The sequence below is a fragment of the Doryrhamphus excisus genome, chromosome 6 (genome assembly GCF_030265055.1).
Source record: "Doryrhamphus excisus isolate RoL2022-K1 chromosome 6, RoL_Dexc_1.0, whole genome shotgun sequence".
NCBI lineage: Eukaryota > Metazoa > Chordata > Actinopteri > Syngnathiformes > Syngnathidae > Doryrhamphus > Doryrhamphus excisus.
Genome location: NC_080471.1, coordinates 16738346 through 16754389, shown reverse-complemented (window position 1 = coordinate 16754389; position 16044 = coordinate 16738346). Strand labels below are relative to the sequence as shown.

Genomic DNA, 16044 nt, shown 5'->3' with positions numbered 1-16044 from the left:
CTTTTCGCACAGTATACAATAAACACAAGTCAAAAGCATCACAATAAACCATATGAGGTTAGTTTGTGCTGTCATTGGTCAGCAACTGGTGAAAGAATGTGAACAGGAAGAAGTTTTCATTTACAAACTAGTAAATGAACAGCGCTAATAAATATAACAGAGTTATATAGTGAGAGTAACAATTATGTCCTCCCAGAAAACAGTAGCTAAATGACCCTACTATGGATGACATTCTAACCGCATATATGCAAAACAGAGATATGTAAGGCTCTCACATCGATGGACTACCAATATCGTAAGTACCCCGTTTAGGGTCGAACCTGATTCTTTTGCCAGTTGAAGAAGATCAAGGTCAAAATGCTTTTAATGAACTCCAATGATACTTAAGGGTATATTGTTCTACAATATAGGCTATAACTTTATGGTGTTCCCCACTAAATTTAGTATACACATTTAGGAGACTGGGATGCACAAGTTTGTCAAATTTGCACAATGTTAGTGGAAAAACATGGCCACCATCAACCAAAAGGTCTTTGGAGGGGCACGGGCAGGACTTGGCAAGTTATTTCCTATATATCACTGATTGTTTGCCTAAAGATTACAAAACTTGGAGTCTGGAATCTGTATTAGATGTATGCTTGCATGTCTTTCAAAGCACTTTGAGCACAACTCATAGTGGGCAACACCAATGTCATTTAGTATAATGTGAACAAATTAAGACCACTTTTCACTTTTAACAAATCAAACATGTTATGTTGCTTACTACTATTTTAAATATAATCTGAGAGACAAGCCCTGCCGTGGCCTCTCAATGACCCCACTGTTTACATTCTGGCAGACACTTGAATCTGCCTCCCCACCTGGAGAGATGAGTGAGGCACAGGGTCCACTTTAAAGTATTGTAGTGGTTGAACGGTGATTACATGATGCTCTTGACTCATTTGATCTTAAATGAAGGTCTAAACTTTGCTGAGTTCCTACATGGCAGTCAGATGCTTTTTATTCAGAAAACCAATAAAGTTTTTTTTTTTTTACAATTACATCTCATAATAGGGGGATTCTCTGCTGAGGTCAGTGTGTAGTTGGCATGCGTCTTTGTAAAGGAATTCCACTGGGTATCTGCCGTGAGTGATATGAAAGCTCCGGCTGAATTCAACACTGACCATTATCTCTTGTTCTCGGGATTTTCTACAGTAAATGTCATTGACAGGAACTGAATTCACCGTGCCATGCACCCTCTCTTGTTTCATATTGAGCCTTCTGTGCAAGACGGCATGGCACAGCTTAGCTTGGCACCCACAGGCCCCGCTTGGCTGTGTTCTAGCCTTGTCCAAATCAGCAGACCTCTCCATCAAAAGCAGGTGATAGGTTGTAAACAAAACAGCAACACTGACTGACAGATTTGTCAGTTTGAGAGTTTGGACATAGAGATGTGTAATGTTGCAAAAACAATACAAGGTTGCAAAATATAGTGCAGTGAATGTGTTGAATTAGCGGCTTCGTCATACCTTGAGATACTCATTGATGACAGAAACCATAAACCAGGCCACTGATTGAAGAAATGTAAAAGGACCAGTTTATAAAGTAGTATTTACATATTTCTATATTACAACATGCTGCTGATCAATGTATATCACAAAAAGTGCTATTGATCTTCTATATATGTGTGGCTCCACATTCCAGTTCAGTGAGCTAATGCTTTAGTGCTTTGAAAAAGGGCCACCATCCCTAAAATACAACTGTCACATGTCCATGTTACATTGCTACTGTACATCACAAAAAGCTCAATTTGACTAAGCGCACAGAACCTCGCATCCATGTCTACAGCCCGCAGGTCTCCACGATCACTCGTCGAAACGTGGTGCGCAGGTTTGATCCCCAAGCCTAAAATAAAAGCTAAAGTTGAATGCATCGAGGTACGTAGACGCATATAAAGACAGGTGCACCTGTCCGCAGTGCTAACCTATTGTGTTCGGCAGCCGTATAGCTCGGCCTGTCGAGACGTGATGGGAGACCCCCCCCTCCCCTCCAAAAATTAAAACCCAGTGTCTCTTACCGTTCTGTCGTCAGTCATTGCTCCCCATTGTAACGTTTTCAGTCCAGACCTCTTGACGAACCGTTAATTCCTGGCTGGCCGTCTCCCTCCCACCTCTCTTGGTCTTTCTCTCTCACAGTTGCTCATCCCCATGTCATATTCCTCCGCTGCAGCAGAGCCTAAGCCACACCCCCTCCGGCTGCCGTGTGACGTAAGCCACCGGTCGGCCTGGAAGTGGAGAGCACGCACGTACGCAACCGTGAGCAGGACCCGGAAGCCCACGAGAGGCCGCTGTAGTGCCTGACTAAAAAGCTAATCTCAATTTTGGACTTCCCTGCAAAACAATACAGCGGGTATGTTGTGACACAATCATGATGGCTTTTATACACTTTCAAATTATAAAAAATATATATTTATTTGTAAACACACTACAATATCTTATTTTGAAAAATTGTTTATGCATTAACGCTGATGGCAGGCAATAGCTAGCCTCCCAGAGTAGTCATATATGAACGTGTATATGAACGATATATATATTTTTTAATTAGAACAATGTATCCCTCTTTAATTTTATACAAACACGCATTTTAACTTTACTCTTCTCCCCTTTCTCCGTTTGTAGCTCACGTTGTATTCGTTTCTGAGTTACTAAACCACAGAATCACACTACTAACATTTGTAAATCACAATAAACCGACCTAGAGTCCGACCTAGATAGGGAAAGATAGGTCAGCTGATTACACACGCACAGATTTTGAATGCATACATGCAGTATATAAATATGCTAAATGTTTTTTTCTTTTAATCTAATCTACGCGTATTGTCCACTTCCCACTGAATGAACAGGTCTGGCAAGTTTACGGTATTGGTGGGCTTGTGTTTGTGTGTGGGCGTGCGTGCGCGTGTGTGTGCGTGAGTGAGCGAGTGAGTGAGTGAGTGAGTCAGTGCTTCACTTGCGGCATGCACTGCGTCGGTGGGAGTCGGTCAGCAGCACTGCCCTGTCTTCCCCACTTGATGTTGCACGTAAATCCCACATGACACAGCTATGAGGTCCGTCTTCGTCTTCCTCTTTTTCTCAGGTGCGATCCAGCTCATTTTCCTCCTGTGTTGCTGTGTTTCTCTTGCTGGCTGCAAAGCATCATTGCCTTGCCCAAGTGGACAGTTTCTGCTGAAGAGCCAATGTGTCCTCTGCCATCCCACCTGCTCCGAGTGCCAGGGACATGAGCTGTTTGAATGTACTACCTGTGGAGTGGGTGAGTAAGGATGCCCTGCTTGCAACACAGCAAAGTTTGATTGAACAATGAAAAAGCATATCACACTTTTTTTACAGTGACAACTTACATCCTTGTTGAAGCCTTTCTACTCATGTCTTTATAACTGTTATGATTTTCTGTTTGACTTTATATTTTCTGTTTGACTTTATATAGAATAAAGAAAGATATAGATGAGAACATTCCTGTCGGATGTATTCGAGATGTAATGGTTGACCAGTAGAAGCATACCAAAGTAGTTTGTGGTTTAACATTTACCCTTGTTAAAACAATGAAAGGTGCCCTTTCTAGCACTGCGGTACCATTGAAATTCTTAAAAAATGTAGGTATGATCATTTTTCTCCAGCTTTTTCGGTGTAATCTAATCTTGTTAGAATAGGCTCTTTGTTAATCTGAGGGAAAGGAGAAAAAAATATCCCCTTTGGCTAGAATTACCTGTGCAGTTCACTGGGTTTAACCTCTCTGCCTCACACACTTTTGTGGGGTTGTCTTGTGTGTATTCTGAATATATCTGTCTGCAAATCATATTGCAGTATTGTTGTAGGTGTATATACTGTGCAGCACTTTGATAACAGCTTGTTGTTTGTCAAAGAGCATTAAAATCAAGATCGTTAACATTCTTTGCAATGTATTGTTATGTGGTCATCACAGGTGTTTGTGTGGAGGAATATCAATTGCTCGCTTTTTAAGTTAATGCTGTGACCAGGCTGCCTCTGGTTGCCTCAGGTGTCGCTGCATGGCCAACAGAAAATATGAGCAACTAGGAGCAAGCAACATTTTAGATTCTTTGGTAGTGTGACACTATACTTGCTTGCCATATTTCTATATTAACCTGAATATAGTAAATATTCAGAAAGCTTTTGAGACATGTAAACGCTTTTTTCTAATTCAGGGTAATTTTCCATTTATTAAAAAGTGATTCCAATTCGGGGGATATGTTGGTATAAATTTGATAAATAAACTCAAAAAGTGCACCTGACCGGAATATTAAGTTATTGTGTCGCTGAGTCGCTATTATGCATGCTTACTGCTCAGATAGCAAAAGGACTGTGGTACTGAACGGTGACGAAGACATCCTTAAAGACACATTATGGAGTGCATTGGTGGCCATGATTATTGGAACAGTAGTAGTTTTCTATGAGTATCTGTAAAAACATAAAGAAGCAAAAGCCTGGAATCAGCCTAGAGGTAACTAAGCATCCCATGACAGAAAAGGTAAACACATTACCATTATTACTGTGCAATTATGGATAATACATTGATTAGTCACAACACGATACTTGCAACTTGCAAATTTGTATAGTGCCAAGGTAACAGAGGCATGAGGACACAACCTGCGTCTTCTACATCATGCAGCATAGTTTGTCAAAGAAGGCCCGAGTCATATAAAAGTTTTATTTAGCCGCCAAAACAACAAAATGTAACATGAAGACAACACTGGGCCCAGCTTTTTGCTAGAAAAAAAAGAAATTTTTGTTTTATTTTGACATTATGGCATTACCACTAATATTTGGAAAATATAAACTGGAATATTGTTATTGCTTGTTGATGCAAACACATTTTGTATTTAAGAGAATAATAATACATAAACATACCAATATACAATATATAGGACAATATACATCTGCAGGTTTAAATATTACACGTGGAGTACTACAGGGGTCAATACTGGGACCAAAACTGTTCATCAATGACATCAGTAACGTGACAAAAGACTTAAAGTTGGTATTATTTGCAGATAATTTTGTGGTTATGATGTTGGATTAATTGTATCAAAGGCTTTTGTCAGATCATAAATACTGCAATACTACAAAAACATGGGTTGCTGTTGCGGGCATAACCCAAGCCAAGCTAAAACTCCACTTTGAACTTCCTGTCTGCCCATCACTCAGCTCCAAACACAAGCACGAGTCTTATTTATGTCTGAAATGGCAATTTTACTCCTACTATATTCAGAATATTGGGTAATATTGGGTGTAAAGGTGATGATGAAGGTGTTAGTTTATGTCTAGGGGACTCTTATAATGTTGGTTTGATGAATGATGACATCAGGAACATTAGTGGTTAGGCTATTTGTATATGCATTGCCCTGCATAAACTGGTACATTTTCAAGGTGGTGCTTGCACGAATGGAGACATTCCTATTCTAGTAAATGATAAAGTGGCTGACTTGATTATTTTATGGCTTTAAAAAAATCAAGCTGCTGTGTTCCACTAACATCTCACATTTGAAAAACAGAGAACCTCTTTTCATCAACAACATTTTCGGAAAAGGGATTCCATGTAGAGACTTCTTCTGGTTAATGGTATTGTCCTTGGAGAACAAAATGGTTTGAAAATTGGATGAAAACAGGTGTGTTCTTTTCCTTCTACTCAGATGAAGATGGACAGGAACGTTTCCTCCACCAAGGTCGCTGTCGGACACACTGCCCGCGGGGACTGTATCCTGACAGGGGTCACTATGCCTGCCTGCCCTGCATGGCCAATTGTGAACTCTGCACAGATGGCAACATATGTGCAAAATGTCGAGAACACTACAAACTCCATAACGGTTTCTGCCAAACTGTGCTCTGTGACATAGGTAAATGTGGAAGTGGAATCTTTTGTCCAGTTAAGTGTTAGAACCTGTAACATGTAACTCAAAAATGATATATGGGAGGTCATTAAAAATGTTAAAGATGTTAATATGTGTGTGTCTGTGTTCCAGGACAGGTTCAGGATCCTGATACAGGCGAGTGTATTGACTGTGAAATAGGCTGCAAAACATGTTCTGCAGGTAAAAGTCACTCATACTTTGACCTTCTAATGTAATGGTGCATAGGACGGCATTTATGTCTATTAAAAGCTTGTTTGTAACATTGCTCAGAACATCTACTGTTGGATTTTCTGAAGAAATTCTTATTCGTCATCCTTGCCTTTTATTTTTCACAGAAAAGCCTGAGATTTGCAACAGCTGTGCCGAAGGTTATTTTCTGTGAGTTTTTTGTTCCTTTCATTTTATCTTTGAATGACTGACAGTTTAGTTCCCCTTAAATGCCCCTCTTTCATAATGAAGGTGTCTTCGGAAATTACTCTGCTTATTTAACATTTTTAGACTTTTAAGATGAAATGGAAAGACGTTGACGCTTTGCTAAGCTCTGGCAGTGTGATGCCGATGGCAGAACATATTTTTCATATCTAAAGTTACCTTCGGTTTCATTTCCGGTTCTATGATTATCATCACTCCTTCTACGGTGGCATCACAAAAAAACCATGAGAAGTTAAAGTAAAACTAATAAATACATACAGAGTTTATCATTTAATGCCCAGTGAGCTGAAGTCATAGGAAGCATATCAGAAATGTCACTTCAGGTTTGCTCAGAAATAACAACCCCTTTAAAATTACTGTGTCACAAATGAAGTGGTACTATATACAATATTTCCAACTTGTTTTCAACATTTTCAATGTTTTAATCCCCACCAAAATGTCACATGTTCACTTTGGATCACTGGTTAGAGAGTTTAAACAGACCTCCGATTGTGTGCTTCTCCCCCACTTTCTGGTATCATGTGAGTCAGGTTACCTTTTATTCAGAAAGAGACACTGTTACCTGAGCCAATGTGGAGCTTAGAGGCAATGCTTTGATTCAAAGAAATAATAATAGTAGGTTTATGCAAAGAGCGCTAGGGAGCTGTTGTATTAATGTCAGGTGCACCACCTTGACGTCACCAATTGTATGTCACAACAGCAGGTGATTGTAAAGTAAAAGACACTTATTTTACTTCAGTACTTCGTCTAAAATCTAATAATTTGAATGTAAGGCCTTAACATGTCTAAAATTCTTAAAAATCTGGCCCCTGATTGCTTCATCAAAAACAGATGGAGAATGTCCTATGGGGTATATTGTAATTGTTTTTTCTATTGTGATGTAAAGCACTAATGTAAAAGTAATGAGTGTTTCAGTAGCCTCACTTTGAAAAACCATGATGGATACTTGGTATTTGTTGACATTTACCCTCCCCTCTAAGGAAATAAGAAATGACTTTAGATAACACCCAACAGGTTTGTTTTAATGCCTGACGCTTAGCTTCATGGTTCACCTCCAGCATGTTTTACGTAACGTACATGCACACAGAAAAGACGACATGTTGCTTTGGTAATGCTGTTGTGCCGTGGAGGAATGGAGAGTTTAATATTTGCACAGAGGGATCCTTAAACATCCCGCAGTTTCTCAAGTGGTGCGTTTCCAGAGACAGCTATTGTTGCGTGACTTGATGGATGCTGAGTCGCGCCTCCAGCTGTTCCCCCTCAAACAACTAGTGCATCTTAGTGTCACGGCAACGCCACTAGAGATTGTGGCCTGACCTGCCAGTGGTCAGACTTTCATAAGGGGAAGTTGGAACAGACTGAGAGGATTAGTGGATTGTGGCTGTTGAGCTTGTTGCCATTTAGAATTTGTCTTTTTAGGACTAAAGTAGAACCTACAACTAGTATTTTGTGGAAAGATATGCATCAAATGTCGAACAAAACTCCACTTCAAACCATCATTATGCGTCCCATGAGATGTCAGTAAGACTTCAGTTTAGGGTGCATTTTAAGGATTAAAATGCAGGGTATCCTGATTGTCACTAAAGCATACTAGTAGTGATAGCATCATTGAAAACTGTATGATAACTATAGAACAAAACTCATTACATGATAAGCAATACAATAAAATAAGTCATATGAATTACATACACACATTGATATTACCAGGTAGATCCTAACATTCATTCATTCATTCATTTTCTACCGCTTTTCCTCACGAGGGTCGCGGAGGTGCTGGAGCCTATCCCAGCTGTCCTCGGGCGAGAGGCGGGATACACCCTGGACTGGTCGCCAGCTAATCACAGGGCACATACGTATAGACAAACAACCATTCACACTCACATTCATACCTATGGACAATTTGGAGTCGCCAATTAACCTAGCATGTTTTTTGGAATGTGGGAGGAAACCGGAGTACCCGGAGAAAACCCACGCATGCACGGGGAGAACATGCAAACTCCACAAAGAGATGGCCGAGGGTGGAATTGAACCCTGGTCTCCTAGCTGTGAGGTCTGCACGCTAACCACTAGACCGCCGTGCCGCCCAGATCCTAACATATATAATAATAATATACGCCACACATGTACCTATTAATTCTAGGAATGACCAGACAGGAAGGTAGCAGGGATGAGGATGCTGAGGTTCACATTGGGAGTGACCAGGATGGATAGGATCAGGAACAAGTATATCAGAGGGACATTACATGTTAGAGGCCTTGGAGATAAAGTCAGAGAGGCCAGACTGACATGGTTCGGACATGTCTAGAGGGGAGATAGTGAATAGTAGGAGGCGTAGAGGAAGACCAAAGAGGAGGTTTATGAATGTAGTGAAGGAGGACATGAGGATAGTTGGTGTGAGAGAGACAGATGCAGAAGACAGGGTTGGATGGAGGAGATTGATTTTACTGTGGCGACCCCTGAAGGGAAAAGCCAAAGGACAGGGAGGACAGGTTAATGATTCCCTCTTGCAAATAAAATGCCAATTCATTATATGTATTAAGACGAAAGAAAATAGAAGCGCTATCAGATGGGAGGAAAAAACTATTGGAAATTCTACTGCCAACAAACAACTGCAGGTGTGGATGTTTTTATCTTTTCTCCGGTGTCATTTCATCTCGCTTTACGTGGGCGGCAACTGCCTGTATCAACATTCATCTTCTATTGTGTCACTTTGAAAGGCCCATTTAAAATGTCACAATAGGCCAACATATTGGCTTTTAAAATTGTGTCAATAATTCATTGAGGAGTTTTGCGCATATAGACTATATGCTTGGATTCGGACAACTTCTTATTGAGTATAAGTACACATTGTGATTGGTATTAATCTTTGGTTGTTTATTAACCTTTTCGCTCACAGTTTCAGACACCAGTGTCGCAAACACTGCCCCAGAAGCACATATGAGGACTGGGGCAGGGGTGTGTGTCTGCCCTGCCCCACACCGTGCACAGACTGCAGGAGTGATGCACGTTGTCTTGCCTGTCAGACTGATTATTTCTTAAATGGTACTATGTTCTTCTCTTACTACTATTTTTCTGATGCTTATACAGCACTATACTGTCTTTACATCCAATCACTGTGTACATGGGCATAATAACGTGACACTCACGGGTCTTCATTTGTATTGCAAATCATGTTGGTGTGCACAAATGTGAAACGTGATATGCAAACCAGAATTGAAAGTTAGGTTGTCTTCACTAACACCAACTGATAAATGCAGTACATAGCATGAAAGGTAAAATGTCACTTACATTAATATTATTGAAAATGATCCATATGGGAAACTGCTAATAAAAATCTATAAATGAATAAAATATGTATTTCCAATGCAGATCAATTGTAAAATGTCAGTTGTCCCTGTTAGGAGACAATTGCGTTCGACAGTGCCCTCAACAAACCTTCAGTGACACCACCGGATGGCGCTGCGAGTCTTGCCACAGCTCCTGCCAGACATGCCATGGGCCTCGGTCAACAGACTGTGACCTTTGCCTTGCGGGGAACGCTCCTCTATATGGGCAGTGCCCTCTGGCGAGCTGCCCATTGGGGCACTTCTTTGATGGTAAGGCTTATTTATAGCCATTAATGTGGCTAATCTTCCCTCTATAGATGTTACTATTTGAGGAAAGTACCAGTCATACGAGATTACGTTTGACCCGGGTTCATTCTTTGATGGTTGGTGTCTTCATGAAGAACACTCGAGCAGAGTGGAGGCTTGCTCCTGGCGCAGGTTTGAATCCTCTTGAGAGACCTCTGCGTTCAAGGCACACCCACATGCTCACCCAAGAGCCGTTTTAGTGGCGCAGTTCCAGAAAGCTTAACTCCTGCTCCCACATTGATCTTTGAAGCACCAATGATGTCATTATCAACGATGCGATTAATCTGAAGAACCTTGGCGCTTGACGAGAGCATTTTATTTATATCGTATGTATATACATATCTCACAAAAGTGAGTACTGCGATCACATTTCAGCAAGGATTTTCATCACAGGGGTGTACTGTTTGTATTTGTGAGATGTATGCACATATAAATTCCATTTCCTGTCTCATATTCCAGCTGAATATGCTAAATGTCACACATGTGACATATCCTGCAAGACCTGCTTTGGTCCACAAGCACTGGATTGTTCCTCTTGTTTTCAAGGTATTAAGCATCTTCTGCCATGCAGTTCATTTTCCAGCATTATGTCACTCACTCAGCCAATGTGGTGTCCCAGGCTACTTCCTGGACCAGGAAAGTTCTTGTGTGTTGCAGTGTCCCCGCGGCTCCTACGCTAACTCCGCCACTCAGCTGTGCGAGAACTGCTCACCTAACTGCGAGGCCTGCGTGGGTTCCAGCGATAACTGCATCAGCTGCTCCAAAGGCAGCTTTAAGCTCTTTCTCCACCAGGGGAGGTGCTGGTCAAATTGCCCAGAGTAAGCTGCAAAAACACTTTTATCATTGCCTCGCATGCCAGTTCCCTAGACATTATGTGTTGTTGAGTAACAATGCCAAAGAAAGATACTGCCTGAGGACTACGATCCCACATATCATGAAAACTTACTGCTCATTGGCTATGAGCGGTATGAGGATCACATCAAAAGTGATTGGACACAGTGCTGTGATAATTGATACAACAGTAACATTAGTCTTTGATTGAGTAATAATCTGCCAACTGCTGGTTTGCATGTAACTCTTTAGACTCCATATAGAAGAGAAGATGTCTTTCACAGTATTATTATAGGACAACCGAGTGAATCTTGTGTTCCTCCAGGGGTTACTTCGAGACAACAGAGGGGTCATGTGATGCCTGTGACGCTTCCTGCCTCACATGTGATGGTGCCAGCACAAAGTGTCTGTCCTGTGCTGATGGCCACTACTTGGAGGGCGGCGTGTGCACACTCAATTGCTCACTGGGCACTTACCCTGCCGACGATGGCACCTGCAGGCGCTGCCCCCTTCATTGTGATGTTTGCTCCGATGACAGGACCTGTTATAGTGAGTTCTAAAGAAAAAATACACCTTATTGGGTTATTAAACCCAAAACTTACCACCTCCCTTCTATATTCCTCCAGAGTGTAGTTTCTTATACCTGATGATAAATGGTGCATGTAAGGCTAATTGTCCCGTGGGCTACTTTGAGGACATTGAGGTGGGACGCTGCGGACGATGCCACCCGACTTGTGGCAGCTGTTCTGGACCTTTGGCAGATGACTGTGAGAGTTGCTCCACATTTAGTCCGAAACTCTATAAGGGCACGTGCTCAAAAGACTGCCCAGCAGGCACTTATTATGAGGATGCAGCTGCAGAGTGTCAAGGTAAGCCTTGTGTGTGTTTTGCTTAATATGCAAATTCATATGCTTATTCATTCATTCATTTTCTACCGCTTATCATCTCGAGTGTTGCTTGGGTGCTGAAGCCTATCCCAGCTGACTTCGGGTGAGAGGCGGGCTACACATATAGACAAACAACCATTCACACTCACATTCATACCTATGGACAATTTGGAGTCACCAATTAACCTAGCATGTTTTTGGAATGTGGGAGGAAACCGGAGTACCCGGAGAAAACCCACACATGCATGGGGAGAACATGCAAACTCGACACAGAGATGGCCGAGGGTGGAATTGAACTAGCTGTGAGGCCTGTGCGCTAACCACTCGACTGCCGTGCAGCCCCACTGTGGAATTGTCAAAGGCAAAATGGCCCACACATTGTACAATTGGGTGTTTTCTGAAAAAAAAATGCTTAAAAAAACAAATTCAGAATCATCCAGGATAAACACCCGACTTGTTTTTCCTTGTAGTGTTTTTTGTTTTGACAGACATGCACTTATTAATTCCTTTAATACTACTAAAACGCCAGTAAGTGAGTGTTGCTTTGCTTTCCTCTCTCCTCTTCATTCATCTATTTAATTTATTGTAGATGTAGAGTTAGCATGTTGGTCACACAGTCAGGAGATCGGGAAGACCTGGGTTTAAATTTCCGTGTGTTCTCCCCATGTGTGTGGGTTTTCTCCGGCTACTCCGGTTTCCTCCCACATTCCAAAAACATGCTAGGGTAATTGGCGACTCCAAATTGTCCATAGGTATGAATTTGAGTGTGAATGGTTGTTTGTCTATATGTGTCCTGTGACTGGCTGGCGACCAGTCCAGGGTGTACCCTGACTCTCGCTCGAAGACAGCTGGGATAGGCTCCAGCACACCCCTGCGACCCTAATGAGCATATGGATGAATGGATATATGTAAGTACTTTAATTATACAGTGGTATGACAGGTATGGATATACAACAACCATCCATAATGTCATCCAAAAACAAAAACTTTATTTTGTGGTACAACATTTATACTAACCCTCACATGTTGCTGAATGACTGTGACTGTTTATGTCCAGAGTGCCACCAGACCTGTGCAAGCTGTTCCGGACCAGACCCAAACCAGTGCACCCAGTGCGAAAGGGGTCTTGTGTTGGATCCAAACACACTCCTATGTGGAGTGACCGGCGATAGCGACTGCCCACCGAAGACCTTCCTGCACGATGACCAGTTCACCTGCATGGGCTGCCATCACCACTGCTACTCCTGCGAGGGGCCCAACAGGGATGAATGCCTGACATGTGACATCCCCACATACCTCCACAGTGAGTTTGAAGTCATCGGATATTATGCTCGTAGATGTCAGCATTGAACCATAGAGAACTTTTTTTGTGACTCTTAGAATAACTTTTTCTTCTTGTCAATTTGTATGCAGTATGTACAAGAATGTGACATTTTATCAGATACAAATCTAGTGTGGCTCCAAAAGAAGAAGCATATATTCTGTGTGTATATTTGCAGACAGGACTTGCATGAAAGAGTGTCCGGCTGGTACATACACAACGAGGCAGGAGGCAGACGGAACACAGCTGGGGTTCTGTTTACCGTGCGACCGCGTGTGCGCCACCTGTACAGGGGTGTCGCCCAAAGACTGCGTCACGTGTGCCCCTGGATACTTGCGACTCCTTCATCTGTGTGTCAGCCATTGTCCCACAGGGTATGACAATGGATGCATTGTCATTTTTTCCCAGTTTGTTGACTCTTTTTATTTTCTGTTTGCTTTCTCCTCCCTGGAATTGACTGTCTACAATGAACGTGGCTTTCTTAGTATGAATCATTAACAGTATAATTATGATTTTAATTTCACCAAAATGTAGACATGCTTCATTATGTACACCTCTACACAACCCATTGAGAGCCAATGTAAAAAGAGTGTAAAATAATCAAATATTCCGCCATTTCATAGTAATTGTGCTCAATTTTATTGACAATATCAGACAAATATTAAGTTTTATGGACTCGAGTCAAAATTCTGATGACTATGGACTATATTCTTTCCGAAAAGGTACTACCGAGCTGGCACCCACTGTGAGAAATGCGACCGCTCCTGCCAGATGTGCACAGGTCCGGGTCCCGAATCCTGCCGGGTTTGTCTCCCTCCTCTTCTTGAGCTGCAGGGTACCAAGTTGTGTGTGGAGCGTTGCCCACAACGCTTCTACCGACTGGGTGATGTGTGCAAGCAGTGTCACATCAGTTGTCACACCTGCACAGGTATCGCTCAACATGAAATTTGACTGAAAAGTTAAAGTCAATCTTATGTGCTGTGCTGTGTGTCAATATTTGGCGGCTGCTTTTACAGTTATCCTTACCAGATGATGTGTGTGTGTTTGTTTGTTTGGCAGACGCCTCCCCTCAGAGCTGTGTAACATGCGACAAAGGCAGCACGCTGAAGGACAAAGTCTGCTATCCACGCTGTGAGGAGGGGAAGTACTTTACTGAAGAGGTGTGCCGCTGTTCACATAAACATGGACGCTAACAGTATGATGCTACGGCATCTTTATTATACTTAGCGAACTTACACTTGTAGGGCAAGGAGCCACATTTGATACTAGATTATTATATAGGCAGCAATATTTATAAACAATGTAAGGCTGCAGTTGTATTTGCTAATGTGATGATTAATGGATATGAATTGGAGATAAATATGATGGTATTGACTATACCATATCTCTGCAGGCAACCTGTGCGCCATGTGACAGCTCGTGCAAACACTGCAGCGGTCCCAGACCTGACCAGTGTCTTATTTGTCACCAAGATTCCGGCCTTCACGTCGTGGAGAGCCGCTGTGCCCGCTGCTGTCAGGCAGGAGGCAACCATTCACACTGCTGTGTTTGTGATAGCCGCTCAGGTTCTCCCGTCATTTTCATAAGCAATACTTGGACATTTATACACTACTGAAGTTTTTTTTTTTTTTGCTTATTAGCTCTGTGTATGGAGACCCCCCAACTCAAGTCAGGAGACGAGCTGGTAACAGACATGAACATGTCGTCAAGAGTCCTCAAACACACTTCATCCGCCGCGCCTATTGCCCTACTAGCGGTGCTGGCTTTGGCGCTACTGGTTTTTGCATTGTTGAAGGCCCGAGCCAGGAAAAGGCTTTGCTGGAAGCAGAGTTACGAGAGACTGAGTGGAAATGCAAATATGCCGCACGGTGTGCCTGAACCGGACAGCGGGGACGAGGTGGACGTGGTGTACACCAGTAGAGGCGGCTCAGTGTATCGGCGCTACAGTTTTATCCACGAGCAGGACGCCAATGCGGATCATGTGGACGAGAGCACTCGTCTCAATCAGTCCTAGGCAAGACCCATGAAAGGGCACCTGGGGACCTGCTGAAACAACCGAAAACACTGTAATATGTACACCGGGTCAGTAAATGGCAAGACTGACAGTAGGAGTTTTAGTAGTTTAAAAGTCAAATGTAACATTTTTTAATTTGAATTATAATGTGAATGACGTTTCTTAAGTTGACAATATATACACTATTTATTTTAATGGCTGCTGTCCCATGGCGACAACACACTTGCAGTCCCAAATCACAACACTGCCTCCAACCATGCTTGACTTCAGGCAAGACATCATTATCTTGTGTTGGCAGCTATAAACTTGGTATATTCAGGTTTCATCGCTGTATTACTGTTCATTGAGAAGCTATACTGTAACAAAAATGGTGGACGAGTGGTTAGCTAGTTTCCTCCCACATTCCAAAAACATGCTAGGTTAATTGGAGACTCCAAATTGTCCATATAGGTATAAATGTGAGTGTGAATGGTTGTTTGCCCTGTGATTGGATGACGACCAGTCCAGGGTGTACCCCGCCTCTCGCTTGAAGGCAGCTGGGATAGGCTCCAGCATACCCCTACGTCCCCTAGTGAGGATAAGCGGAATAGAAAACGAATGGATGGTTCATTTGCTGTGCAGTCAGACGACTAAGATGGCTGATTAAGATGATCAAACACTCTTTCAAGAGGATTAAAAATGTCTTCCAAGTCGGCAATTTGTGTAATAGTCAAAGAAAGCATCATCAACATCATTATTTGTTTCCGTTTGCTCATGAGGGATTCCATGTAAATCATTTACAGCGATCATATATTATATTCTATTGGCAAGATCCTCATCCATATTGTAACTCATTTGTCTGACAAAAAAGAAAAGAACGCTGCCAAACATCAACTAAGATGTGAAGCATGTTTAAAAAAAGTGAAATAATAATAATTTACACTACAACACACGTCCGTGTGTAAAGTGTGGCGCTCATCACAGTAGTATTGCTACTGCTCTTCGTATCGGCATTTCAATCGATCCGCCCACACCAATATCCCTGG

General features: G+C 42.2%; 2 protein-coding genes across 3 annotated transcripts in view; one reads left to right on the top strand and one right to left on the bottom strand.

Annotated features, from left to right (window-relative positions):
- Positions 1-2463, bottom strand: part of otud7a (OTU deubiquitinase 7A) — a 28712-nt gene extending 26249 nt beyond the window's left edge. The window contains exon 1 of the mRNA XM_058074999.1: positions 2057-2463. The gene's annotated coding sequence lies outside the window, so the exon portion shown is untranslated. The remainder of the gene's footprint in view (positions 1-2056) is intronic.
- Positions 2313-16037, top strand: LOC131130891 (proprotein convertase subtilisin/kexin type 5). Of its 2 annotated transcripts, XM_058074998.1 has the most exons (17): positions 2313-2388; positions 3115-3288; positions 5684-5887; positions 6014-6082; positions 6238-6280; positions 9231-9376; positions 9736-9930; positions 10426-10512; positions 10586-10784; positions 11123-11346; positions 11424-11666; positions 12742-12987; positions 13184-13379; positions 13728-13933; positions 14065-14165; positions 14399-14570; positions 14646-16037. In XM_058074998.1, exons 3-17 carry the CDS (start codon positions 5785-5787, stop codon positions 15017-15019), a joined length of 2604 nt encoding a protein of 867 aa, XP_057930981.1. In that variant the 5' UTR covers positions 2313-2388; positions 3115-3288; positions 5684-5784; the 3' UTR covers positions 15020-16037. The 2 variants fall into 2 exon arrangements, with proteins under 2 accessions (XP_057930981.1, XP_057930980.1); XM_058074997.1 differs by lacking the exon at positions 2313-2388 and having other exon boundaries at positions 2988-3288.
- The last annotated feature ends 7 nt before the right edge of the window (positions 16038-16044 follow it).

What these genes read in the sequence shown, in the direction of transcription:
- LOC131130891 (XM_058074997.1), top strand. Translation starts at nt 3,081, where the DNA reads ATGAGGTCCGTCTTCGTCTTCCTCTTTTTCTCAGGTGCGATCCAGCTC. An exon ending in AACTGTGCTCTGTGACATAG is followed by an intron (nt 5,888 to 6,013) that starts GTAAATGTGGAA and finishes TCTGTGTTCCAG; the next exon opens with GACAGGTTCAGGATCCTGAT. An exon ending in TTGTTCCTCTTGTTTTCAAG is followed by an intron (nt 10,513 to 10,585) that starts GTATTAAGCATC and finishes GTGGTGTCCCAG; the next exon opens with GCTACTTCCTGGACCAGGAA.